Here is a 26,935-nt window from a genome sequence, read left to right as displayed (position 1 = left end):
AAAGAATCAGCCAGAACAAACTGATGCAGAGCTGGGGCTGCCAGGAAAGGGGCTGTTTTTTTTTTTCTTCTTGGTTTTGTTTTTAAACAAAAGTAATAGCAATTCCTTTATTGAGCCTTTCCTGGTTTTATGACATATGCTTGAGGTAATCATAAGTCTAATAAAAAATGACAAATTAATATGAAATATTAAACCCTGGTAATAACTTAAAGCAAAGGATTAAAATTAATCATTCACATATTTTAACTGATACATAAGGCTTCGTTATTTCAAAGTAAAAAATGTCATTATTTATTAATATTTCCATAAGCCACTATCCCCAGCCATGGCTTTTTTCAGGATGTTTACAGCAATTACTGTGTTAATGAGAAGAGGTACGAATGTTAAAGAGGAGGCACATATAAAGGAGGAATGTTTTGGGCAACCCAATATTTAAAACTGCCAATTTTTAAAACTTTCCTCCCAAAGCCCTAACTTACTTCCACATAGCTCACTAATGGGTTATAAATAATGACTACCAAAATACAACATGAGAAATTTAGAAAATTACCACATATTCATGTTTTTAAAATAACTGAAGCCAAAAGATAGTTTTAACCCTTCCTTCCTTCCCTCTAACCCACATTCAAGGATTATCTTAAATGATAAATTTAGCAATATGCCCTAGTATTCATCTCAAAATAATAATTTAAATTAAAACAAATCCTTTACTGTTTTCAACTCTTTTACTAAGTCTGCACACACAAGCAGACAAAGAAGAGTAATTCAAGGCAAATTTTTAAAATACTCTCTCAATCACCAGGCGATTCAGGAACAATGGTAAGGAATGGGTAATGAAATGTCCGCCTCAGCTCTCCACGTCACTGCACATGGAGTAAACACAACCACAAAGACAAATGTGTGTGAAAGGAACTGAAATGTTATTTTAATTTGTTCCCAAATCCTTATTTAATTCGTAAGTCTCCTGGCAAAGATCAATTTTCGAAGCTCTAAAACAGGATGTATGCAATACCAACTCCGATAATGTACAACAATCACTTGAACTTCTCTATTCACAAGGGGAAGGGAGCAAGGCCGCATTCACTAGTCCTCCCCACCCTCCGCCCCGGCGCAGAAGGGTGACCCTGATACCTGCACTACTGCACTGAACAGAGTGTGCTCTGGGCAGAGCTGGCAGGCCGGGTATCTTCTTCTGGGTACTTCACTATGTCTGCCCTGACAATACGCTGTCAATTCCGTACATGGAAACGAGATGCAGAAGAAAGGAAGGAAGGAAAGAAAGAAAAAATGGGAAGTATGTTCAATGATTGAAAATAGAAGGGAACACCAAAGTAGAAAAAGAAACATACACATAAATTTAAACTTGTCAAAAGAAAACAGCAAAATACAGACTAAAAGGAAGGAAAGTAAACAAAGATCCAAGAAACGTTATTCTTTATAATTCCATTTCACTGTAAAGACAGACGTGTCTACTGAACCTCCCAGACAAGTTGTGAGCTCTAGTTTTGAAATCACAATTATACATAATATATAATTCCCAGTATTTCAGAGAACAACCAAGAACTGTGGTGCTTTTCTATGCTGAAGTGCAGTAAAAGTATTAATTCCATTTCCTTCAACAAGCACGACTGAGAATATACCATGTGCCAGTCACTCTACAATGGAAATGCACAGGTAAATTACACAGGATCTGTTCACAAGTTGCTGTGGACGTAAAGGGAAGAGAAATACGCACACAGACAACTGTCGTGCAAGGTAAGTCCCTTACTAGTAGACCTACATGTTGTGGAAACAGAGGAAGGAGTGAGTAATTTTCTTCAAGGTACACAGAGGACACACACCTACATCAGAGGAGCCACGGGGCACTTACAAATTTTACATTTAATATTTATTACTTGTCAGAGACCACCTTTTGATGCTCATGGGCCCACTCATCACAATCCTAATCCATGGTTCCATATTCCATATAAAAATAAGCAGGTTCAAAATGCACTTTTCTGTCATTAAAAAAATCCCCACATACAGTATTTAAGCACAAGAGCTGTTTATCAAATATCTAAGAGTTTTGCTAAATAAAGAATCAAAACTCCTCTATTAGGCTGTTGTTTGCTATAACTCTTAGAATGAAAATACTACATGTGACAAGTAAGTATAAAAGAGATAACACGCTCTCCCAACTTTTAAACTTCAAACTATCCTTGCCCTGTTTTACAATTTCAAATATCTTATTTCAGAAAACTCTTGCTTCATAGCAGCATGTAACAATTAACACATGTAGAAAAGCATGTTAATAAGGCTGCTGGCTATGATGACACTTATAAAGACTGAATAAAGGACTGTGAGTGAATGAGCGGGATGCTACAGCCCATTAGCCTGAGCGGGCTCTGCTCCAGTTCTTTAACAGCGGCATTAGCTTCTGGACAAGACTCCTGATTTACTAGGCACTCAGCCTGATGCTATCAACAGAAGCATTATCAACCACAACAGCAGGTACTAGGGGAGGAGTATGTCAGTGAAACGCTGAACACCATTCTCTGCCCTCCCCGAACCTAATTGTTCCATGACAAACTGTGGGTTACAATAAAGAAAAGGGATTTTCATGATCAGTAAGCAACTCATTAATCCTCCAAAATGTTGGTTTAAACCCTGTCCTATAAACACAACCAGGTTACTGACCTCTAGTCAAGACATTTGGTCGAAGTAGTGACTAAGAGAAATGGCTTGGATATTCGCCATTAATTTTCATGAAGAACCAAATTAATGAAGAACTAAAAAGGCAACATCTTTCTTAGGGGCCTTGGTTGTTTGACATAAAGCTTTGTACAAAGTTTCTGAAGTGGAAGCCAGAACCAAGGCTTTACTTTCCATGAGTAGCAAAGCAGAATTTCCACGCCATAAACTTCACGGTGGGTGATTTCACAGGAGTCAGCTTGTTTACAAACCATTCATTGATGTTTTTAGAGAAAATGTTACCTACAAAATTCCAACTTTTATTTGAAAACCAGCTTAACCCTTATTATGTCAGAGAGTAACTGGGGTGGGTACTGGAGATGGAAGTGGTAGCTTCCTAGGAGCTGGGGTAGTTACGTATAAGTAGAGATGGACTCGGGAAAACGCTAAAGATATATTTGGTCTACTCTGCAATTGTGTCTTAATCCAGATAGTAGCAACATGTTTATCAATGCAGAAGTCATAGTCTGTCATGCTCAAGATATAGAATAAACATACCTCGAAGGCTAAAACACCTGCCACTATCATTCATTCAAAGCCACTCACTATGTAGGTACTGAAGACATTCAGATAAACAATACAGGATCTCTGTTTCTGAGATGCACAGGAGTCCAGCATAGAATACAGATGTGTAAGCTATTAAAGGATATTGTGACTGCTATAGATCCAAGTGTAACCAGATTACATATTACCACTTAAAGCATGGGTATAGCAACATAAAACCATGGCACTGTGCACACAGCAGGCACTTGAAGAAAGGGCTCTTCTTGTCCTTCCACAGAATGTGCCAGAACGTGCTGCCAGTAATATTTATAACTTTAGGCGAGTTACTCACCTCTTTGCTCTTTAAGATCTCCTACTCTATAAAAAACAAGGTTTATTTACATGGCCTCTAAGGTCCCATCTAATTTTGAAACTGAATGAAGAAAATACATTTAGAAGGTGAATAGAAAAGATATGATACTGGAAATCCGTTACGCAATGCTGTGTCTGAGGGTGGAATAGTATCAGCAAAGTGGGTTAGATGTGCTCTGCAAGGGAGACAAGTGCTGTTTAGGGTTAAAAAAAGGAGAGAGAGAGAGAGAGAGAGAGAGAGAGAGAGAGAGAGAGAGAAGTCCCAGTGCAGTCTTGGTAAACTTGTTGGAGAAAATTATAAAAAGATTAACATCTAGGGAGGAAGAATCTAAGTTCCTTATGGCTTCTTAAGGCAGGTCAGTGTTCAGATAAAGCGGAAAACAGAAGGCCCCAAGGATCAGGGTTTAAATAGCAGTTGTGTGGTAAGAGAATTAAAATCTTGGGCATCCTACACATGCCCTATGCCAGAATCCTTTATGTAGAGTATGAAAGTATTCAGAGGGCACATAAAGAAGATATATTTTTGGCAAGTTTAGTGAGTATCTCAGACATGAAATTTTTGTTTAGAAGAAACTAATGCATACTTAGTTCAAACCAAACAGAAATTCATAGTTTATTAACCGGCAAGTGAAACTGTCAAGGCTTAAAAATGTATTAAGTACTCTGAACGCCAAGTACATATGGAAAAACATTCTTGCAATTCAGATGGAGATAAGATATAGGACAAAGTGTCTTCTTTTTAGACTACCTAGTGCCTATTAAAGAAGTGAATGCTGAACTTCCTAGAGAACAGCAATAGTAAAATTATTTCCTCTACTAAAGGTTTGACTACTTTGTAAACAAAAATTTCTGAACAATCTGAGAAACTAGGACCTTTTTAACAACCCTTCCCAACTTTTACACTGTCAGAGAGAAGAATGGTTGGGGCAGGGGAGAAAACAAGAGAACATAAACAATTAGCTATTAACTAAGTTGGGAATTGAGAGAAATGCAACTAGAGTATACTTAATGGTTTAAATATCTGTCTCCCCATTTATGCTGGGAGTTCCCTGAGGACAAGGACTTTCACTTAGTCATCTCTGTATCTCCAGATCCTACTGTGGCCCCTGGCACAAAGTAGCCAACTTGCTCCATCTCCCTGAGTTATCCCTGAAGCTGAGCACTGCCACTGGGCTCAAGCACAGCACACTTTCCCTTCTAGGGGGCCCACCAATCAGTGGGTCTCCCCTTCCTCCATTCCTGTTGGTGAGAAATGTCAGTGTCTTGGACTTCTCCTCTCTTCAATCCAGTCATTTCATAAGCCCTGCTGATTCTTCTTGGAAAAGTCTCTTACATCTATTCCTTCTCATCCACTCTGATTCTGGTCCTCAATCCACTAAGGACAGTAGCCTACTCTCCTGGCTTCAATCTCTTTGCCATTCAACCACACAAAAGCATCCCATTTGCTTAATCCCATCTAAAAACTAGTTTATTTCCCTGCTTCAAAAATTATTTCCCACTGTCAATATGTTAGATAAAATTTATCACCTTGGCATTCATAAATCTTCATAATCTTTTCTCAAATTCCTTTTACACTCCAACATAAATAGCCATTTATTTTCACCAAACTGCTCTTCTTTTTCCAAAATACAACCCAAGCTTTTCAACTTGCTATGCCAGCTTCTCTTTCAGCCATTTTCTCACCACCACCACCCCACTCCAAACTGCTCAATAACTTCCCCCAACATGGTAGAGTTGAACGTCTAGGGACACGACTGTCAAGACAGTCCTCAGTTCAAACCCCACCACTGTCTAACCATGGCTTTGTGGATCCAAAGTTACTTAACCTCTCCATAGTCTGTTTCCTGCCCATAAAATGAGATGACACATGCGCCTCACAGAGTTATTTTGGGGATTAAGTGAGATAACACAATGCCTGGCACATAATATACTAATTTTCTTCATTGAAGGCAGGGACTACATCTTAAACTCCTTTAAATCATTGTCAGACTCGCCACTATACCACATTATAGAACATATAATCAATAAATCATTTATAATTATTTGACAATCACTCATGGACTCTCTAATTAACCAGACATTCTTTTTCAAACACCATTTAGAAATATAAGCTAAAAAGCAGAGGATGCAATTGGTCTGCCAAGTTCTCTGTGATCAAGCAAATTATGGTGATTTTTCTTTCTTATATCCTGCCTCCTAGGTCAAAAACAAGTAACTGTTTTTATGTGTCTGGGAGCATTTTACATGGCACAAAATATCAATACCGTGGCTAGCCATAGTAAGTGCTAAAATAAATGTTGTTTGACTAATGAGAAATGGAAAGTAGCAGATTTCCAGAGGTGCAGGTATTTTAATCAAGTCCTAGAAACGGCAATATCAGCATAACAATTTTTAATAAATGCTCTGTTTTAAAACACACACACACACACACAGTAACCATAAAAATGAGGCACTGAACTAACTCTAAAAGAATGAAACAAAAACTTTAGGATAGGAAAGGACAATGACACCTTTTAGTTGCATGGGGGTGGGAAGGGAGTGGAAGGAATTCTGGAAAAATGTAATTTATTTGTTGCTTCTAAGCAAACCACTTCTGAAGCTTAACTTCAAACTATAGGCTCTTACTCTGATTTTTCATTCTATGAAAGATGTAAGCTGATGTACTATTATAGTGGTACTTTTTAATTTTTTTATTTCTTTTTTCCATTGCCATTTATCCCCTCTGCCCCCCCAATCCCCACACTGCTGCCCACGTCCATTAGTACAGTGCTATTTATAAACGCTTGACTATTGATATTCAGACTTATTTCTTAATCTTAGGAAATTGTCTAGGACTAGGGAAAGGGTTCAGAAATCCTCAATCAATATCATTATCAAATTAACAATAAAATACCATCAACAAGTAATATCATTATAATGGAGGGCATTTTAGAGTATAAAGTGCACACAGACTTTTAAAAAATTGAAAAATAATGTTTTACCACAGCAAACATGGAAGATGTCAAATGGAGAAAACTCTAATTAAGACCTAATTTTAATAAATAGTTGGGATTTTTGTGTGAAATATTTTTTAAATGGTGCACAGTAATCCTGGAAGAACTTAAATACAAAACAATACGGTAAGCCTCTTAGTCCATTATTTAACCACTGATGAAATGTCTATTATATTAATCTCATTTTTCCAACAAAAAGGACAAACTGAAGTTTCAACGGTATCATAGTTTGGTAAAAAGTTAACATCCTTCGTCTTCTGCAACCAACGGTGATTCACACACACAATTTATAAGGGTTTTAGGGATATGTACATAAAAATGCATAAATGTGAAAGAGTTCAGGGGTGAAAATAATGTCTTTTAAGAAATAAATTACTCTTTAAAATATAAAGTTCAATATAATCACCTGTGACTGTTCTATTTCTGCTTTGTTTAACTTGATTCCAAGGATTTCAGCAGCAACTTTCTGAAAACACAGGAAGACCTACATACCAAAAATAGGTTTAAATGATTTAAAACAGGCATGCTAAAGTTACTATCAAATAAACTGAACTTTCTAAACAATGATAAACAGCAAGAATTGCAAAAATATGATGTACCAAGTTATTCCAAATATAGCTTTATGTGTCAAATACAGCAAAATTTTAAGTGTAATAGTTTTTTAAATGATTAAACCCATAATTTGAAAATTCATGAAATGCAGTGAATTGGTCTAAACATAAACATTCATCCCTAAAAACTTACATTTTTAAAGATTTAACAAAAGACAATTAATTATAGCTACCACATTAAAAAAAAATACATTAGCAAAACAAACTCCTATAGGTGCTGAAGAAAATGAGAATTCATTAGTCTATACTTTACCACCTGGGTTTTTCACTGTCAACTCTATATTGTCTTTTGACCTGGCTTGAGCCTATACCTTTAATAATCTTTGTGGCTCTCATCAATTCAATAAACTCTCCACTTCTTTTGAGCAAAACAACTTAGAAATCCTTACTGTATTTTACCAGTTCAGAGTAAAGGAGCAGTATACTCCATTATCAGTAGACAGAAATCTACAAAGTTTTCTGTAAACAGCCTTTTCATACACAGGTAGCTGATGCTGAGTCCACTATGATTCCTAGTGCTCCAATCCAGAGTTCACCTTTAAGGAATAACTTGTCTTTGCTTCGTAAGTGTACTATCATTTTCTTAACGCTGCTTACTTCATGATTACTTACTGAATATTTATCACAATTTTATTAATTTAATTATGATTTCTAATAAAAAAAGAGATACATACTACAAAAGGCTTATGTCATTTGCACCTCAAAAAGTAGTATGTATTATAGTTTACTGATGGTCAATGTTTAAGGAAAAACCGGAAAGTTAGTGTGGCAGAACGGAAAGGGGGATTGTAAAAGAAAATGAGCGAAGAGCCTGGCCAGGCATGGCTCAGCGGTGGAGTGTCCACCTGGGATCCAGGCAATCGGGGTTCAATTCCCGGGGTCAGGGCACATGCCCGGGTTGCGGGCTCGATCAATGGCTCTCTCATCATTGATGTTTCTATCTCTCTCTCTCCCTCCCCTTTCCTTTCTCTGAAATCAATAAAGATATATTAAAAAAAAAGAAAAGAAAAAGAAAATGAGCAAAGAGTTAAGGGAGTACAAATCATGTACAAGCTGGTAGGCCATCAGAAGATCTCCAGGGCTTTTACTGTGAGTGAAATGGAAGCCATGGGACAGTGGCCTGATGTGATTTCTATTTTAATAGGTTCAACCTGGCTGCTGTACTAGGTACTCAGAAGAGAAGACCAAGGGTACAAAAAAAAAAAACCAGCAAAGACACTAATGTAAGAGATGATGAAGGCTTGAAACCTTCAAGCCTTGGTAGCAGTGGAGATGGTAAGAAATAAGCACCAGATTCTGTACATATTTTGACAGTAAAGCCAACAGAACTTGGTGATTGATAGATAGATGATAGATATAGATGAGAGAGAGAGATGGATGACAGACAGACAGATGTGGGGTGTAAAAAAAAGAGGGGTTGGGATGACTCCAATATAATTTTGGCCTTAGCAATTGATAGAAGAACTGCCATTTAATGAAGTGGGAAGACTGTGAGAGATTTGAGGAGGGAATACCAAAGCTCAGTTCTGGATCTGAATTGAACTGGGACTGCCTATTAGACATCTAAGCAGAGCTGTTAGGTGGGCAGCTGGACACTGAGTCTGGTCAAAGCCACGAGACTAGATGAGGTCACTAAGGAAATAAGCTTAGAAAAAGAAATACCCAAAGACTGAGGCCAAGGGCACTCCAATATTTAGAAGTTGGAGAGAGAAGGAATCAGCGAAGGGGACTGAGAAACAGTATTAACAAGGTAGGAGGAAAACCAGGAAGTACAGCATCCTGGAAGCCAAGAGAAGAGCGTGTTTCAAAAACGGTCATCACCTACTTTACACGCTGTAAGGAAGTCAAGTAAGGTGAGGGCTAAGAACTGACCACTGAATTTAGCAAAAGGGACGTCATGGGTGACCTTGGTAACAACAGTTTGGGTGAAACCTTTGGGGCAGATTCTGACTGGAATTGTTCAAGAGGAACTCAAGAGGAGAGAACTAGAGAGAATTCTTTCAAAACATTCCACTGGGAAGTGGGGGAAAGAAGGTAATATCTAGAGAATGATGTGGGATCAAGAGTTTTCTTGTTTGTAAGTTAAGAGAAATTACAATAGTTTGTTTGCTGATAGAATAATCCAGTAGAAAGAAAACAATGATAAGCAGGAAGGAGAGAGAAATTGCTGAGCAAATGGTGGTTAGTAAGCAAAGAACAGGCTCTAGCTAGAAGCATGGACAGCTCATCCCATAGTAACCAAAGAGAAGATAGAATATCTGGGAACAGATGCAAGGTGGGAAGGAGACTGGGGGTAAATGTGGTGGCAGGAGTACATGGAAGTTGTCCTCTGTTTAAATTTATTATAAAATAGGAAACACAGTCATCAGCCAAGAGAATGGACAAAGTTTTGAAGATCTGAAGAGAGGAGAGAAGCTATGGACAATCATTAGTTGAGGGGGAAAGACAATGGCCTAGGAACATGGAGCATAATTACTGAGCAGCATTAAGGGCCCACTTAGTGACTGAATTTTAAGTGAAAACTCCAGCATGCCTCTGTTTTTCTCTGATCATGTTCAAGTACATGGGTGCAGCCATAAAAAGGTGGGGGCTTGATTTAAGCCAGAGTTAAGGTTTAGCAAAGGGAGTCCAATAAAGTGAAAGAGGGGAATGGAAATGGAGGGTATTTGCATGGTAACAATTTTCACTGGTCATGAAATTTAAGTTAGAAAGAGAGAAAATGAGGACATGAAAGTAGGTTAGGGACCTTGAAGGGTGTTAGGGTCAATGTCTTCTAGGTCCTGCTGAGGTTGCAGATTGATTGGGGTTAGAGCAGTCAGAGGTGTGAGCTAAAAAGACAGGATGGTGGTCTCTGATTAGGATCCTGATATAAAGATATGTGACAACAGAAGGACTGCAGATTTGTGATGACAATGCATGGGACTGAGTAGCTGAGGGAGGGTAAAGGACAAAGATACTGAAATCACTCACTATTATGACAAAGGTAGCAAGTACTAGAGAAAAGTACAGTAAACCAGGAGCTCAACTCCCCCAGCAATGAGGGGAAGTAACCTGGAGTTCGAGGTGACTAATAATTCTTAAAGTGATTCCACCAAACCATTTCAAAGTTGCATTTAAAAAGAAAACAGTGAGAGTTTTTAATGGTGGTTCAACATAAGTATATAAAATATACTAAGCAGTTAAACACAAGCTAAAATACTGGAAGTTAAAATAATTCTAAAATGGCAAAAGACGCCTAGGAAGATTAATGAAGGTAGAAGCCCAACCCATGAAGAGATTTATCAAGGAATATTATGTGGGCATATACCCAGCTTTGTATTATCCTAGGGGAAAGAGTTCCAAGAGGTCAGATTTTTAAATATCAGATCTCAAAAAAGATTAAACACCCTTTATTTAATATTTATCCTAAGCATAAAAACCATGAAGGAAATCATATAGGAAAAATATCAAAAAGATTAAACCACAGAAAAAATTCAAACTTACTTTGGGTGAAAATGTCAAGAAAATTAATAAACAAAAATCTGAGCAGTAAAGAATATTTGCAAAACTTATGACATATGGCTGTCATCCCTATTATAAAAATGGTCACAAAAAATTTAAAGCATATTACATACATAATAAGCAGAAAATAGATGAAATTTTTAAATGTTCAACCTCAACAGCAATCAAAGAATTTCAAAATTAAATAGCAAAATATCCCTTTTTTGTCTACCAAATAGACAAATATTTAAAAATAACTAAATCCTGAATTTTAAAAAAGAGCATAGTGGTATGGCACTCAGACAATGCTGGGGATGGTGTAAATTAACTTAGCCTTTCTAGTGGTAATTTGGCAATATGTTTCAATTAATTTTCAAGGAATCTATATAAAGGAAATAATCAGAGGGATCACTTTGTAAGTTATATAAATGTCTAACCACTATGCTGTATGCCTGAAACTAATATAACATTGAACGTCAACTGTAATTAAAAATTTTTAATTTTTTTTAAAAAGGAAATAGTCAAAACATCAAAGCTTATGGATAAAGTTTTATATTAAAGTATTATGTCAAAACTTGAAAACAACCTATATGTCCAACGACAGGGATTTGGATGAATTTTTTTAATATTTAATGGATTATTAAATCTACTTAGTAATATTAAATGACATGGCAAATTTTTCTACAGATGCATGTATTAAATAAAGAAGTAAAACAGAATTATTTCTATATTATGATCTTAATTCTTTAAAATAAATATTCAACATGGTTAATATGGTGAGCCCTGAGGTGTCACTACTCAGGTTTGCAAATCCTGTGCCCACCACTTATTACCTCTGTATTCTAGACGCCCATTACACAGACTTGCTAAGACTCACCTATACACCAGAGGCAATCAGAGTGGCATGGAGCCCGTCACAAAGTGGGCGCTCATAAGTACAATCTGCAGCAGGAGCACTAACATTTGTGAGGAGGAAAAGACTAGGAGGAATCGTAGGAGGTTATGAACAGTCACCTCTGAATGCTGAGATTATGGGTGATTTATATTCTTTTTAACTCTTGTATTTTTAAATACCCTAAAATAATCACAAAATTATGACATGAATTATAAAATATAAACAGAATAAACATGTTATATCTAATCTAATCTTCAATAAGCATTAATTTGTTGCAAAAGTAAAATAATGGAAGTATAGTTCCTATGAATATTAATAAATAAATGTAAAACCTCACTTATAAGATTCAGTATTTATTATTTCACTTACAGAGTCTCCTGTCTTTGCTGAGACAAAGTGGCTACTAAAGCCATTTTCCTGGCAATACCGTAAGTGTTTTTCAGGTTTTACTGTTCGCATATGCTCCAAATCAACTAGAAAGGTGAACAAAAACAGGAAAAAAAAATTAATATTAGAGTCAATCAATATATTTTAACATGTTTAAGTTTGACTTATCTTCCAACATTATATCCCAGCTTAGACACTAGCTGTGTAATCCTGTGCAATTTCCTTAACTTCTTTATGCCTCAGTCTCTAAATCTAAAAACTAAGAATAACAAATATACCTACCTTATAGGGAGTGTTTGAGAATTAACCCATGTATAGTGTAAATGATCACACCTGATAAGTGCTCAAAAAATAAATATCATTCTTATTATCTATATACTTTCAGGCACATTAATGACACTCAAGAAAGATTTACTTAGTATAATGCGTTTAAACATAGTATTAATTGAAAGATGCACTTACCCAAGCATATTTAGTTGAAACCATTTAATTACTTTAATAATTAGAATAGTTCTGCAATTTTTATAAATATTAATGTTTACAGAAACATAATTTTCTGTTAAAAGATGCCAATATTTCATAGTTTATTTATTTAAAGTCATAGTTTAATTTCACAAAGATACAGCTCAGCTGCTTTCCAAACCTACAGTATGCATTTTGAAAGTAAGAGGTGAGCATTTATTTCTTTAAATACTTGTAGGTTCTTTAAAGCAAAGCACAGTATTCACATCCAATACTGGTTTTATCCGGTACAGGCTATTTTTTCAAATGTGATCCTTTATTGAACAGTTTCTCTTTTTACAACACTAGAAACCCTATAAGGGTGTTGACTCAATGCCGTCAAATTATAAGGCAAATATATTCACGGGATTTAAGGACAACTAGGCTCTTTGAGTCAATATATGGGGAAAAAAGTTAAACTGATTTCCTGAGGAAGGGACCCAACTGACTTGTAAAAACTTGTAAATTTGCAAATCTAGTAAGCCTACATAATAGTGGCAATTGATTATCAACTAAAAAGTGCTCTCACTTTACATAAAAGGTTTTATTTAAAATTATATTGAAGGTCTTTAGTTTGTAGGCCCAAGAGATCTTTCTCTAGGAGATTTTTTATTTAGTCAGGGATTCCTGAGTCCCATTTATATTGCTTAGCTTGAATAATATGGAGCTTTTTTCTTTTCTGGCCACAAGTTGCTGTTCCTTAAACATCTCTGAGACCTTATTTACAAGAACAGGCCAAAAAATGTCCAGATACCACAGGCATCAATTTGTAGAAGACTAAAATACTAAGCTATTAGCACTGACATTTATACATCTAGGTTATCATAATATTAAAGCTAAAATACTTTCCTAATTCAACAAGAGTAAGAACAAATCCTAACACTAGGAAAAATCCCCAATGAAATCACTACCCAATTTTTAAAAAATGAAGTTTGTCATTTTGTGTGTATTTCTTTTTACAAATGGGACAATCTATCATTGTTCAATTTTCTTCTCTTTTTTCCCTGCAGCTCCCTAACTACCATATGAGTTATCTATAGCATTGGAGGAGTTACTATCCAAGCACACGTTTTCCTAATAAAGACACCAATAAAAGACCAGTATGTTAACTAATCAGTTGGGGGGCATTTATTCAACAAACATTTACTGAGTACCTATTATATACCAAGTACTGTGCTAGGCAGTAAGAACCCAAAGATGAAAAAGATACAACCCAGGTCCTCAAAGTCATCCCCAGGATTATGAACATAAAAGACCACTAAGGATGTGAAAGTTATTTTAAATAACTGAGATTCTGACAAATAAGATTAGAGACTTTTTTAAAAAGCCCCTCACAGAACTTGTTTTCTTCTGTTGTGTTAGAATTTAGTGGGCAACACTGAAGAGGGCTGTTACTACAGTACTAGGAAAGTCTTTTCTCCATCTTTAAGAGCATTCTCGGGCACGTACCCAGCACCTATCGTACGTGTGGTAACACTCCTACTGCAGTAATGGCTCCACTCCCTCGACATCCCGTGAGCACACCGCTCTTCAAGGTGTTACGTATCTTACACACATGCACCTTTTTATCCTCACCTGGGGGGTGTTTTCTCAATTGATTTGAGAGAGAGGAGGGGGGAAGAGAGAGAAATATCCACTGGTTGCCTCCTGCTGGTGCCCCAACTGGGGATCGAACCCGCAAACTAGGTATGTGCCCAGACCAGGAATCAAACCCACAACCTTTTGGTGTGCGGGAAGATGCTCTAACCAACTGAGCAATTTCCTAATAACAGTAACATGTGCTCTTTTCCCAAATATTCAGAAAAACTATTATGAAAATGAAATTTTAAATGCCATTAACTAAAGGTAACTACTGTCAACATTTTGGGCTATATCCTTCCAATATCTAAGCAATTGGAAAAAGGCATTAATACTGTATGTATGCCACTTCTTTTACCTCAATCATACTACATCCTGCTTAACCACGTGCTTAACAAATTCAATGGAAAACCACTTTACTGGTGATTCATTCATTCAACAAATATTTGAGTGTCAGGCACTGTCCTGGATGCTACAGATAAAACAATGAGCTTACATTTTAAGGAAGGGGAAGGACCAACACGTAAATTATATAACATGGCAAATGCTGATAGATTTTATGAAGAAAAAATAAAGGGTGCATGAGGACTGTGCTATTTTAAACAGGAAGGTAAAAAACCTTAAGGCGGCTAAGGAGCACGAAAGCCTGGGAGAAAGCCTTCCGAGCAAGGGAACCAACTACAAGTGCGAAGGTCCTAATGAAGATTATTCTCCGCGGATTCAAGGAAAAGCCAGGAGGCCAGAGTGGCTAAAATCAGTTGGCAAGAGAGGGAAACAGCGTGAAATGAGGTTAAAAAAGCCAGGGCCAGGTCACACAGTGTGTGTCGGCCACTCTGAGAGAGATGGGAAGTTACTGGAGGGTTGTGAGGAAAAAAAAAGTTATAATCTGACTCACATTTTAAAAGATTCTGGGCCCTTTACTGAGAATAAACTACAGAGGTCAAGAGTAAAGCAGAGAAGCCACTGAGGGGCTAATCTAAGAGAGAGGATGGTAGCAAGGACAAGAGTGGTAGCAACAGGGATAGTAAAAAGTGGGGCAGATTCTCAAAATATTTTTGGAATAAAAAGTAAATAGGATATGCTAATAGATTTGATGTGGGATTTGAAAATACCAAAAAGTCACCTGAAGATAGTTACCCTGGATTTAAAGTGAGACACCGTATATTGGTGGGTGTTGTTCCAGCCACACTCATTTAGCTGCATGGGTAGAGAGTGATTTGCATTCAAGTAGAGCTAAGGTTTTCTCAACCATGTACAGTAACTGAAAGGAACAGGTAGGTTGAAGATAGTAAATGCAATGTAACGATTACATTTATGAAACAGGGAATCTAAGTTGATTAAGAAGGGGGTTGGGCCCTGGCTGCACAGCTCACTTGGTCAGAGTGTCATCCCGTAACACAGACGCTGTGGGTTGGATCTCGGGTCAGGGCACATACAAGAAGCAACCAAGGAATCCAGTGAATGCATAACTAAGTGGAACAACAAATCCAAGTCTCCCTCCCTCCCGCATTCCCCATCCCTCTCCCCCCCTCCTTTCTACCCCCCTCCTCTTTTTCTCTCCCTCCCTCCCTCAAATAGAAAGAAAAAAAAAGAGGGTTGAGGGAAATGAAAAATTGGTAAATCAACTGATTTTAAAGTCTTGTGTGGATTTAAAAATTACTGAAGTTGGGTTACTAAAGGAAGTAAACTGGAAAGACAGGAGACAGTAGACAAAGACTGGGATGTGTGAAATTGGTATTATGAAGAGGATGACTAGGTCTTCAGGATAACTACATTAGTGTAGATGTGGGGGGCACAGCAAGATGATTAGAGGCAGAGAATTCAGTGAAATGAGAGACCATGGTATTAGAATAATCTGTATGAGTATTGAAATTACTAAGAATCGTGACAGCATAGTAACTGAGTGACTGTGACCAAGGAGCCAAATTCTTCAAAAAATTCAGTATCATTATAAAGAAAGTGTCATTACAGCAAAAATTTTTTCATAGTCTAATAGATAGTCTTTGTTACTTTATTGATCTAGAGTGACAGACTCATGTAAGAACTAACTCTTCTGAACTTCTCAATTATTTGCATTAAGGCAAATATAGAAGAAACTGGCTCTTCAACTATTCGCTGATTCACTTGGAAAGGAACCAGGACATGACAGTAAAGAGGGAAGTCTCCAGAGCCAAACTGCCTGGGTTTGATTCCCTGTCTGTTACTATTTGTGGGACCTTAAGCAAATTACTTAATCTCTCCTGCTTCTGTTCTTTCATCTATAAAATGGGGACAATAATAGTACATATCTCTACATATTATTGTGATCAATAAAGTAAGTAAATACAAATAAATCACAAGGAGCAATGTCTGGCACATACTCAGTAAGTATTAGCTAGTGTTACCGGGGTTTGTATATCCACTCATTTATTCATGATCTACCCAGCATCTTCTAAGTGCTGGGAAGGCTAAGAGAAATACATGTAGAAAGATACTATACAGTAAAATTCTGAGACGAAGAGAGCAACAGTGGTCTGTATAGGACAAGGTAACAGGAGTATAGAGAAAGGAAATTTCTAAAACTGCTTAGGGAGACAGGAAAGGTCTCACAGATAAGGTAATGCTAACAGATGAGGAAAAATGAGTCAGGCAGCCTTGGAGGCAGAGAGGAGGTACATGCCTTACCAAGGGAGTATCTGTAAAAGCATGAAAGGACGTGGCGTCCAAGAGCTGGTACAATCAGCAGGGCCAGGGCATGGGGGTCTTGTATCCTAAGAAGTTTTTATACACACAAGTAATATATGCATAGCTACACTTTTCACCCATCTTACCCCACACATTCCACTCCACCTGAGCAAAAATATAAGCACAAAAAGGAAATCCTGTGGGTGAAATATATTAGAAAACCTTCGGCTTCACTCTGTTGGAGTCAAAGCACTTCCATGTACTGTACAGTGACAATTCTAAATTCAGAGACCATTCAAAAGAAAATTACAAATGATAAGAAATGTTACACTCCTAGCCATTCATGAATACGACAGTTTTCTGTTCAGCCAACTTGTATAAATAGTTACCATTATCTATATCATAACTTTTAAAATAGAAGATGGCAAGTTTTATACTTATATGCATGCAGCTAATTATTCTTCCTCTCCAACGTCATTATAGTCCTACACATTAATCATATTTAAAGAGGATTCAGATTAACTATGTACAGCAGTCCCTCCTTATCTGTGGGGAATACATTCCAAGACCCCCAGTGGATGCCTGAAATGGGCGGTAATACCAAACCATATATGTATATGTATATGTATATGTATATGTATATGTATATGTATATGGACATACACTATGTTTTTTCTTATATATACATACCTATAATAAAGTTTAATTTCTAAATTAGGCACCGTAAGAGTTGTTAAAATAAAATAAAACAAGTATAACAATATACTGCAATAGTAAGTTACATGAGTGTGGTCTCTCTCTCTTTCAAAATATGTTATTGTACCGTACTCACCTTTTCACTTAAAGAAAGCAAGTAATGGCTTGTCTTGGGCAGATATGAATTGCCAGCATCAGTACTCTTGCACTTTGGGGCCATTATTAAGTAAATTAGTGTGACCTGAACACAAGCACTGTGATACCACAACAGTCAACCTGATAACCAAGATGGCTACTAGGTGACCAACAGGCAGGGAGTGTATGCAGCTTGGAGATGCTGGGTAAAGGGATGACTCACATCCAGGGCAGGACGGCAGGAGACTTCATTACCCTACTCAGAACAATGTGCAACTTAAAACTTATAAATTGTTTAATTCTGGAATATTCCACTTAGTATTTTCAGACCATAGTTAACAGCAGATAACTGAGACCGCAGAAAGCAAAACTGCAGATAAGTGGGAACTAGTGTAGTTGCAAAAATAACAGGTAACCAAAAAAAAAAAAAGGGTAGTTCATCACTTCTTTAAATGAGGTAAAATAATACCTTAAAATTCACTTATTGAATAAATATAAGCACCTTTATGTGTCAAATACTGTGCTAAGCACAAGCAATAAGTTAGAGAAAATAGACACTATCCTTCCTCTCACATTAATGAGAGAGAAAGAATGATAGACAAGAAAATGTATAAATAAACAAGGCAATGTAACAATTATCAAAATCTGAAGTCAGGGAGGGGCAGGGGAGCAGATGAGAGACAGGCACCGGGATAGCAATTATGACGGTTTTACAGGAGCGCTCTGGAAGACGTCTTTGACTGAGACCTAAAGGGTAAGAATAAGCCAGGCCTGGAGGAGGAAACTGACCGCATACAATCGAGGAAAACAAGCATGAGGAGTGTAGTGTAACGCGAGGCTGTTACTCAAATACAGCAACCAGAGCCATTGAGGGGTTATAACCAATGGTGCCGTGTGAGCCCTAAATTTTGGAGAAACTACTTCAGCTACCACGAGGAGAAAGGAAATGAAGGTAACAGTGAAGAAACCACTTTAGGAGACTTTTAAAGCAACCTCGACTTTCTTTCAAAATTTACAAAACACTCTGGGCCCTCACTGCAGTCTTAATAGGCATCATTCTAATTTCACACACACACAAAGGAGGCTCAGAATGACTCATTCAGAGTCCTGATGCCAGCCATCAGTAGCACCAGGACTAGAACCTAACCACCTGATTCCAAATCCAGTTGGTGTCTCGAAGAAGAAAGAATATCAGCTTTGGGGATGATCACTTAATAATCCAATTTTTCTCTGAAATTTTACTTTTTTATTTTTAAATATATTTTTATTGATTTCAGAGAGAGGAAGGGGGAAGGAGAGGGAGACAGAAACATCAATGATGAGAGAGTCATTGATCTGCTGCCTCCTGCATGTCCCCTGCTGGGGATCAAGCCCGCAACCCGGGCATGTGCCCCGACCGGGAATCGAACCTCAATGATGCTCAACCACTGAGCCACGCTGGCCGGGCTTTTCCGAAATTTTAATTAAAAGAATAAAGACAGACAAACTTCAAATGCTCATTATAAAAGGGAAAATTGTATACCTGGTTATTACTTATTAGTACTTTAAAAGTATTCATTAATAACAACAAATTATGAAACTGAGCCCATAAGCATTATAAAACAAGATACTCTTGGCCTTCACACTGATTTTATAGCATCCTTTACAAGTACTTGAGCTGTACGTACACATTGTGAATTTACATATTTAAAAATGACCCGTCATGATTAGCCCAAACATGACAAGTAAAATACCTTTAATAATTTATTAAACACAAATTACATGTGCTTAAAATTATGTACATATTTTGACTTCTCAAACACACACTTATGCTAATTAGGCAAGTCTATGACAACTTCTCTTTTTTAATTTTATTTTTCAATTACACTTCGCATTCAACATTATTTTGTATTTGTTTCAGGTGTACAGCATAGTACTTAGACAATCATATACTTTACAAAGTGTTCCTTCCAATATTTCAGGTACCCACTTGGCACTATACATAGTTATTATAATATTATTGACTATATTCCCTGTGCTTTATTTTACACCCCTGTGAAGATTTTGTAACTACCAACTGGTACTTCTTAATCCCATCACTTTTCACCCAGCCCTCAAACCCCCTCCCCTCTGACAGCTGTCAGTCCGTTCTCTGAATCTATGAGTCTGTTTCTGTTTTGTCTGTTTGTTCATCTTGTTCTTTAGATTCCACATATAAGTGAAATCATATGGTTCTTGTCGTTCTCTGTCTGGCTTATTTCACTTAGCGTAATATCTTCTAGCTCCCTCCACGCTGTCTCAAATAGTAAGATTTCATTCTTTTTATGGCCAACTAGTATTCCATTGTATATATGTACCACTATTTTTTTATCCACTTGTCTACTGATGGGCACTTGGATTGCGTCCATATCTTGGCTATTGTAAATAACACTGCAATGAACACAAGGGTACATATATTCTTCTGAATTAGTGTTTTGGGTTTCTTCAGATGTATGCCCAGAGGTGGAAACACTGGGTTATAAGTCAGTTCCGTTTTTAATTTTCTGGGGAACCTACACAGTTTTCCACAATGGCTGCACCAGTCTGCATTCCCACCAACAGTTTACAAGGGTTCCCCTTTCTCCACACCCTTGCCAACATTTGTTGTTTGTTGATTTATTGATGACAGCCATTCTGGCAGGTATGAGATGGTTACTCACTGTGGCTTTAATTTGCATCTCTCTGATGATTAGTGACATTCAGCATGTTCTCATATGTCTCTTAACCATCTGTATGTCCTCTTTGGAGACATGTCCATTCAGGTCCTCTGCCCATTTTTAACTGGATTGTTTGTTTCTTTGGTGTTGACTTATCTAAGTTCTTTATAAATTTTGGATATTAACCCCTTATCACATGTATCATTGGTGAATATCTTCTCCCATTCAGTCAGTTTTGGTGATGGCTTCCTATGACTACTTCTATTTTTTAAGACCTACTTGTTTACTGACATTTAGGCATTGCCACTGCATCTATCTATAGGATTACTGACATAGAGAACAGAACAGTCTTCAAAAATGCAATACCAACTACAACAAATAGCTTTAAAACTAGATATATCAAATGTACAATAGTCAGGGCTACTTATCAGACTGTTGTAAAATTTTGAGTAAAATTTAAAATTCTTAAAAACATTACAATAATATCTACATATTTTTTATATTGGCCTGAGACTTTATAATATTCCTATCTTCCTATATTCATTTTTCAACATGCTATAAGAACATATTCTATAGTGGATATGACTTTTTTATTCATACCAGAATGCATTACTTCATGTTTTTTTCAAAAATGTAAAGTATTATATGGTGCTAATTAATTATATCATTGTCTATTCCTGTCAATGGAACAACACATTAAAAGTATAAACTATTTTTACTCCCCAGTCCACATATGATGTCAGAAACAGAATATTTTCAGTGAAATGACTGTAAAATATGTCACTGTCTAACTTAAAGAAGTAAAAGCAAAATACAAATACAGCACTTGCACAGATTTTCACAGTAATTTTTAGGTTATCAAGAAAACATCTAGAGTGTTGATCTGGTTATACTCAATTCAAACAAACTACTTGTCACATTAACTACCTCCAGGAAGTTACTCCAAACACAAAATAAACTGTTTATGCCCCTACTCAGATAGATAACATGACAGATTGTTATTAGTTGAAGACAGATGAAATACATTAATTTGATTGTGAGCATATGTTTAATTTTTCCCTGCCATGTACACTCTCTAATGCTGTCTTGCTATGACATAGTAAATCATACCGTATTAGAAGAATTGCTAATACAAGAAAAGGAAAAATTACCAGAACTTGACTTTGACTTTGTAGATTTTTGAACCAGCCTTCTTAAAAAATATAACTGCCTAAAATATCAGTTATTGGGTTACACAAACCAATAAAGAAAAAAGGGTGTCATCAAAGAAACAACTTTAATTCTAGTGCAAATGTTAAAACCTCTATGTAGTTTAACATTTTTCCTGCACAACAGTTTTTCTGTTTTTGTGTGAAATGTCTCTTCCTTCCCTTTCCCACTTCTTACTGTTTTAAGTGTTTATCTTATCAATGTGTAGCGTGAGGACATTTGCCATATCTGTTCTGAACCTTTCCCTCAGGTTAGAATTTTCCTTTTAAATACTTTATGGTGCATTAGAGGCAAAGAAATTAAGATCGTATGAAATAAAATACACTAAGATTCTAAGCTCATTACTGTTTAAGCTTTAATTACTTGGTTCTTTTGTCACACACAGCTGAAAAAAAAAGAGAAAGCGCATAGAACAATAGCCACTTACAGAGTATTAGCTGAAGAAAGAAAAACATTTTTAGGCTCTTGGAAGAAACAAAATATCAACTGCGACAAAAATTATACTTCATTTTAAAGGAATACAATACAGGACTGAAAATTAATGAACTAGAGTCTCACACCACAATAAGAACATCACAAACATGTGCTGAGCAAAAGCAGCAAGACACAAAGGAATGCTAGCATTCATATGAAAATTAAAAATGACAAATTAAATATTACTTGGTGACGCATACAGAGATGAAACTTAAAAAAGTAGGAAAAGATCAGGACAAAAGATAACAGTTACCTCTAAAGGTAGCGAGAGGACTGATAAAGGTACCTGGGAGACAAGCCTCTGGGTGCTTGACAATGCTCTGTCCTGACCCAGGAATAGCTATTCTTTAAACTATACATATATTTTACATACTCTTCTGTATGTATATCTCATTATATTAAAAAATTCCTGCCCAGCCAGGCGTGGCTCAGCGGTTGAGCATCGACCTAGGATCCAGGAGATCGGGGTTCGATTCCCGGTCAGGGCACATGCCGGGTTTGCAGGCTAGGCAGCCGATCAATGACTCTCTCATCATTGATGTTTCATCTCTCTCTCTCCCCCTCCTTTCCTCTCTCTGAAATTAATAAACATATGTTTAAAAAAAAATCCTATTAAAATTATAATAATGACTTGACAGTCTTCTCTTCAAACCTAATTTTTTTCATATCATCATAAAGGGTCACAGTTGTAAAAATATTCATGGTTTTCATAATTTTTCCCAAGAACCTCTATTAATCGTTTAATTATCAAATCATACTCTTTTAACCTACTTACATATGTCGTGAACCTTGTAGATTTTCTCTTCAATTATTTATCACCTGACTCTGCCAGATCCTCATTTGCTACTTTGCTTTTAGTAATTTTCCAACATGTTTATAGATTCTCCACAATGCTACTAAATCTGCCTGATCACTTCGCATTGTATTTCTATTGTAGAGTCATATATAACCCCAAACTCACCTATAAGGATTCTGAGCAACAATGATAAACATTGCTAACTCCGTAGTCACCAGAATACCACCAACAGCCAGTATCAGGAGAACAAGGAAGGCAGAGGTAAAAATTCATATTATTTCCTCAATTTATTTAGTTATAATTAATTAGATTATGTAAATTTCCTCTGGTCATGGATAATAGGTAATTACTTCTCCTCTAACTTCAGGTTAAAATGAAATAATTGGTTTAAATGAGGACCATAGAGTAAATAAATTTCCACATCTGTGGCTGTCTACAATTTTTATTGCTTTCTATAACATTTGTACATAAGTCATAAAGATTAGCATTTTCCTACATGCCAAAAGCATAAAGAGACTGGAAAATTAATAAACTGCCTTTCCTTACTTTATATCATGTTTTTGGCTTTCTTATTAGGGAATTTCATACTGGCATAGTACTATATAGGTGTATTTGCAACATTCCATGTGATAGATATAATAAGGTCCAAGTTCACTTATGCCTTTCAAACACAGACTTGCAGGGGGAAAAATGTATCTGTCTTGCCTAGACACCAGCACATCCTGGGGTCTGGCAAAGAACAGAAGCCACAGTAAACTGCCTCAAACGGCAATTACATTATTGCTATTTAATCCTTTTTTATGTTTTCCTCTATTTTCCAACTGCCCACAATGACTATATATTAGATCTACTGGGAGAAGGGAATGACAGAATATGATTTAAAATAACAAAAAGTAGGAGGGGGGAGAGGCAGAGTATGGGGGACATCTGTAGTACTGTCAACAACTGATTTTCTTCCAACCGTTTAAAAATGTAAAGGTGCCTCGTTAGCACAGTAGGTAGCGCGTCAGTCTCATAAAAATGTAAAAATCATTTTTAGATAGCAGGACATATAAAAAGAGGCCATTGGCCGTCATTTGCTGACCCTTGTTCTACACTACTGGTCAAATCACTCTGCTCAGAAACCTTTAGTGGCTTTCTATAGGTCTATGGAGAAAATGTGAGCTCCTGAAAGCACTGTCTCTGATTCTCAACACCTCTGCCCTGCCCCTCTACACTCCAGCTGTGGCAAAATGTTGTAAATTCCCTGATGTTTCAGACTCCTTCCTAGCTTCTGCGGATTTATTCATTCTTTTACAAATTCTTCCTGGACTGCTCTTTCTTGCCTTCTCTGTACAACACATTCCTGCATACCCCTAGGATTCTATTTCAGCACTTACTTCTGCTATAAAGTTCCCCCGACATCACCCTAGAACAACACTATTATACTGTCCCTCCTGCCACTGTGCATGTCACAACACAGGCATGGATGAACAATGAATGAGTGAATACTTTAAAACATAAGAGAAAACTGAATGTGTGCAAATGTTCACAGTAATAAGAACAAAGTCAAATTCTAACATGTAGTTATGTTTTTATGGCTATCAAAATGCATTTTAACCAAACTGATTTTAGAAAAATAAAAAACTTCTCATAAAACAGGAAGCACTTTCCTAATTAGAAAATGTCCCTTAGACTTTAATATTAAACTGTAATGTAACAAACTCTGAGAAGATGGTGGTAGCCCAATATGTCAACAAGTCAATAAATAAATAGTAAGAAAACTGTTGGAAAAAATGCTTCCTCTCAAAAAAAAAAAAAAAGAATCAACTTACAGGCACAAGTACAGATAATTCCTAACAAAAAAACTTTTGAGAGGAAAACTTCATTCCTGAACCTAAGACTTAAATGTAAAATTTAATCAATTTTATCAATTCTTATTAAAATACAGAATAGTGATCAGTAATATTTAATACTTTAAAAAGAAGAGATCCTGAAGAGGCCTAGAAAACATTCATCTCCACTGACAAAGAATTTAGTTCACAGTCTCAATATATTAGCATATCAAATTATAACTCTATGGGTATAAATGGCAGTGTTGGGAAAAGAGCTGGGATAAAGAAGGAAACAAAATTATACAACCATCTTTGGTGTTCAGTTTTAAACCAAAAAATGCTTCTTTACAGAAACTAAAATAAGCAAAATTCAGTTGATAAGTTTTAACAACACTAACTAGATTTTTATATGTTTTCAGATACCTGCCATTTTGTTTTGTTTTTGTTAAACTAAAGTGACCACTCTGTACTTTTTGGCTAATCCCAAAATACAGAAAATTCTAAAATAGGATTTAATAACCATTCCTGACAAGATTTTTAAAACTCCACATTTAGGCATTCATTTTCAAAAGATTCATCTTTCTTATATAGAAAATCTCTGTCTCCTAATGAAAATGTAAACCCATATTTGAAAAGTAAATAAGCTTGTGTTGGAAGATAAACTAAAAATTTTCTGGCTTAGGAGAAAACAAATGCACATAGCCAAAATCCCAAATCTAAGAATATCTGACTTAAAACTAGTAGTCTTTCTTTTACTGGGGTGTGTTACTAAATGATACACTTTAACTTTCAAATACCGCACATGGTGCTCCTAATTCAAAATTAAACCTCAGAAGTACCTCTCCTGGGTGCAATATGTTCTATAAAGCTAAAACCATAAACACGTGAGTTTATACCCAAAAGAGGCAGAAGAAAACTGTCAGTCTATTATGAAATATATTTCAAGTTCAAGAGACTACAAAAAATCCACGTGAAAACTACAGTTCTTAGACAGATAACCTTTCTTATGTTAATGAACCACCTGATTCTGAGACTGCCAAAAATAAACTTCTTTTACTGACTACTCCAAGAAAAAAACTTTTTTTTTTTTTTTTAATATATCTTTATTGATTTCAGAGAGCGGAAAGGAGAGGGAGAGGGAGAGACAGAAACATCAATGATGAGAGAGTCATTGATCGAGCCCGCAACCCGGGCATGTGCCCTGACCGGGAATCGAACCCCGATCGCCTGGATCCTAGGTCGACGCTCAACCGCTGAACCACGCCCAGCCGGGCAAGAAAAAAGCTTTTAATCAAAAAAACTGACACAGCTCTCCCCCATTATATGTCAAAAATACAATCAGTATTTATGAATAAAATTTTGAGATTTCCTAATGAATATTGTAATCACGGGGGAGCAACAAAAAGGGAAATTACTGAGCTCTGATTCCCCTTCTAGATACTCACTATTTGAAGAACAGATGAGAACTACACTATAAGAATTTAGAATGAATAAGCATTATACCTTTACAGGTTACAGGACTAATAAGAATTTTCCACTTTTTCTTTTACCAGGCAGATCTAACACTTTCTCTACTGGGATCTATTATTCATTAAGTTTAACCCCTGGTTCATTTCCCCCTCTTTAAAATACATTGTAAAAGTCATATATTTTTAAAGTCAGAAATAATCACAAAGAAATCATCAAAAATAAAAAGTGAGTAGACTACTGGTCATCCAATCAGTAGAAAGTTTAGGTAGTTCTTCAAAACAAAGCTTCAAAAAAAACCTACATAACAAGAAAAAAATATGTGGGCTGAAAACCTTAAGTGAAAAAACCTATGTGTGGAAAAAGATCTCGAGAATACATACACATATTAACAATATGGTAGGTTCTCTGAGGCAGAACTATGAGCATGTGTTTTTTCATAAGATTTCTGCATTTTCCATGTTTTTTAAATTAAATATGTAATGATCATTCTTTACTTTAAATCATTAAAAATATCCATTATTTAATTCTAGAATAACTCCCACTATAGTAATGTCTTGGAATGTATTACACAAGTGATATATTTTTTAAAATTCACTATGCTACCCAGCAGGCATGGCTTAGCAGTTGAGCATCAACCTATGATCCAGGAGATTGCAGTTCAATTCCCGGTCGGGGCACATGCCCAGGTTGTGGGCTTGATCCCCAGCAGGGACGGTGTGCAGGAGGCAGCCGATCAATGACTCTCTCATCACTGATGTTCCTATCTCTCTCCCCCTATCTGAAATCAATAAAGACATATTAAAAAAAATTTTTAATAAAATAAAATAAATTTCACCATGCTAATACTTCAATATAAGATATAAATATATGGAAATAAAAGTATTTTTTTAAAACAAGCATAGCAATGGTATCTTGCACTCTAAGCAGTTATAAAGTTACTCCATTAATATTGAATAATATATTTTATTAAAA

At 36.2% G+C, this 26,935-nt stretch overlaps 1 protein-coding gene across 2 annotated transcripts in view; it reads right to left on the bottom strand.

The window, feature by feature from the left end:
• RAB28 (RAB28, member RAS oncogene family) overlaps window positions 1-26,935 on the bottom strand; it is a 71,718-nt gene that overhangs the window by 1,059 nt on the left and 43,724 nt on the right. Inside the window, exons 5-7 of one of the 2 annotated variants that reach the window (XM_087828250.1) lie at window positions 11,934-12,037; window positions 6,985-7,062; window positions 725-1,226 (exon numbers count right to left, since the gene is read on the bottom strand). In XM_087828250.1, the coding sequence (XP_087684376.1) occupies window positions 1,137-1,226; window positions 6,985-7,062; window positions 11,934-12,037 (272 nt within the window). In that variant the 3' untranslated portion in view covers window positions 725-1,136. Of the gene's footprint in view, window positions 1-724; window positions 1,227-6,984; window positions 7,063-11,933; window positions 12,038-26,935 lie in introns of those variants that run through there. The other variant, XM_087828245.1, reaches the window with a different exon arrangement.

Source organism: Miniopterus natalensis, chromosome 1, assembly GCF_054644295.1.
Source record: "Miniopterus natalensis isolate mMinNat1 chromosome 1, mMinNat1.hap1, whole genome shotgun sequence".
Classification (NCBI taxonomy): Eukaryota; Metazoa; Chordata; class Mammalia; order Chiroptera; family Miniopteridae; genus Miniopterus; species Miniopterus natalensis.
The sequence above is the reverse complement of the archived record's forward strand: the minus strand, read 5'-3'. Positions and strand labels throughout refer to the sequence as shown.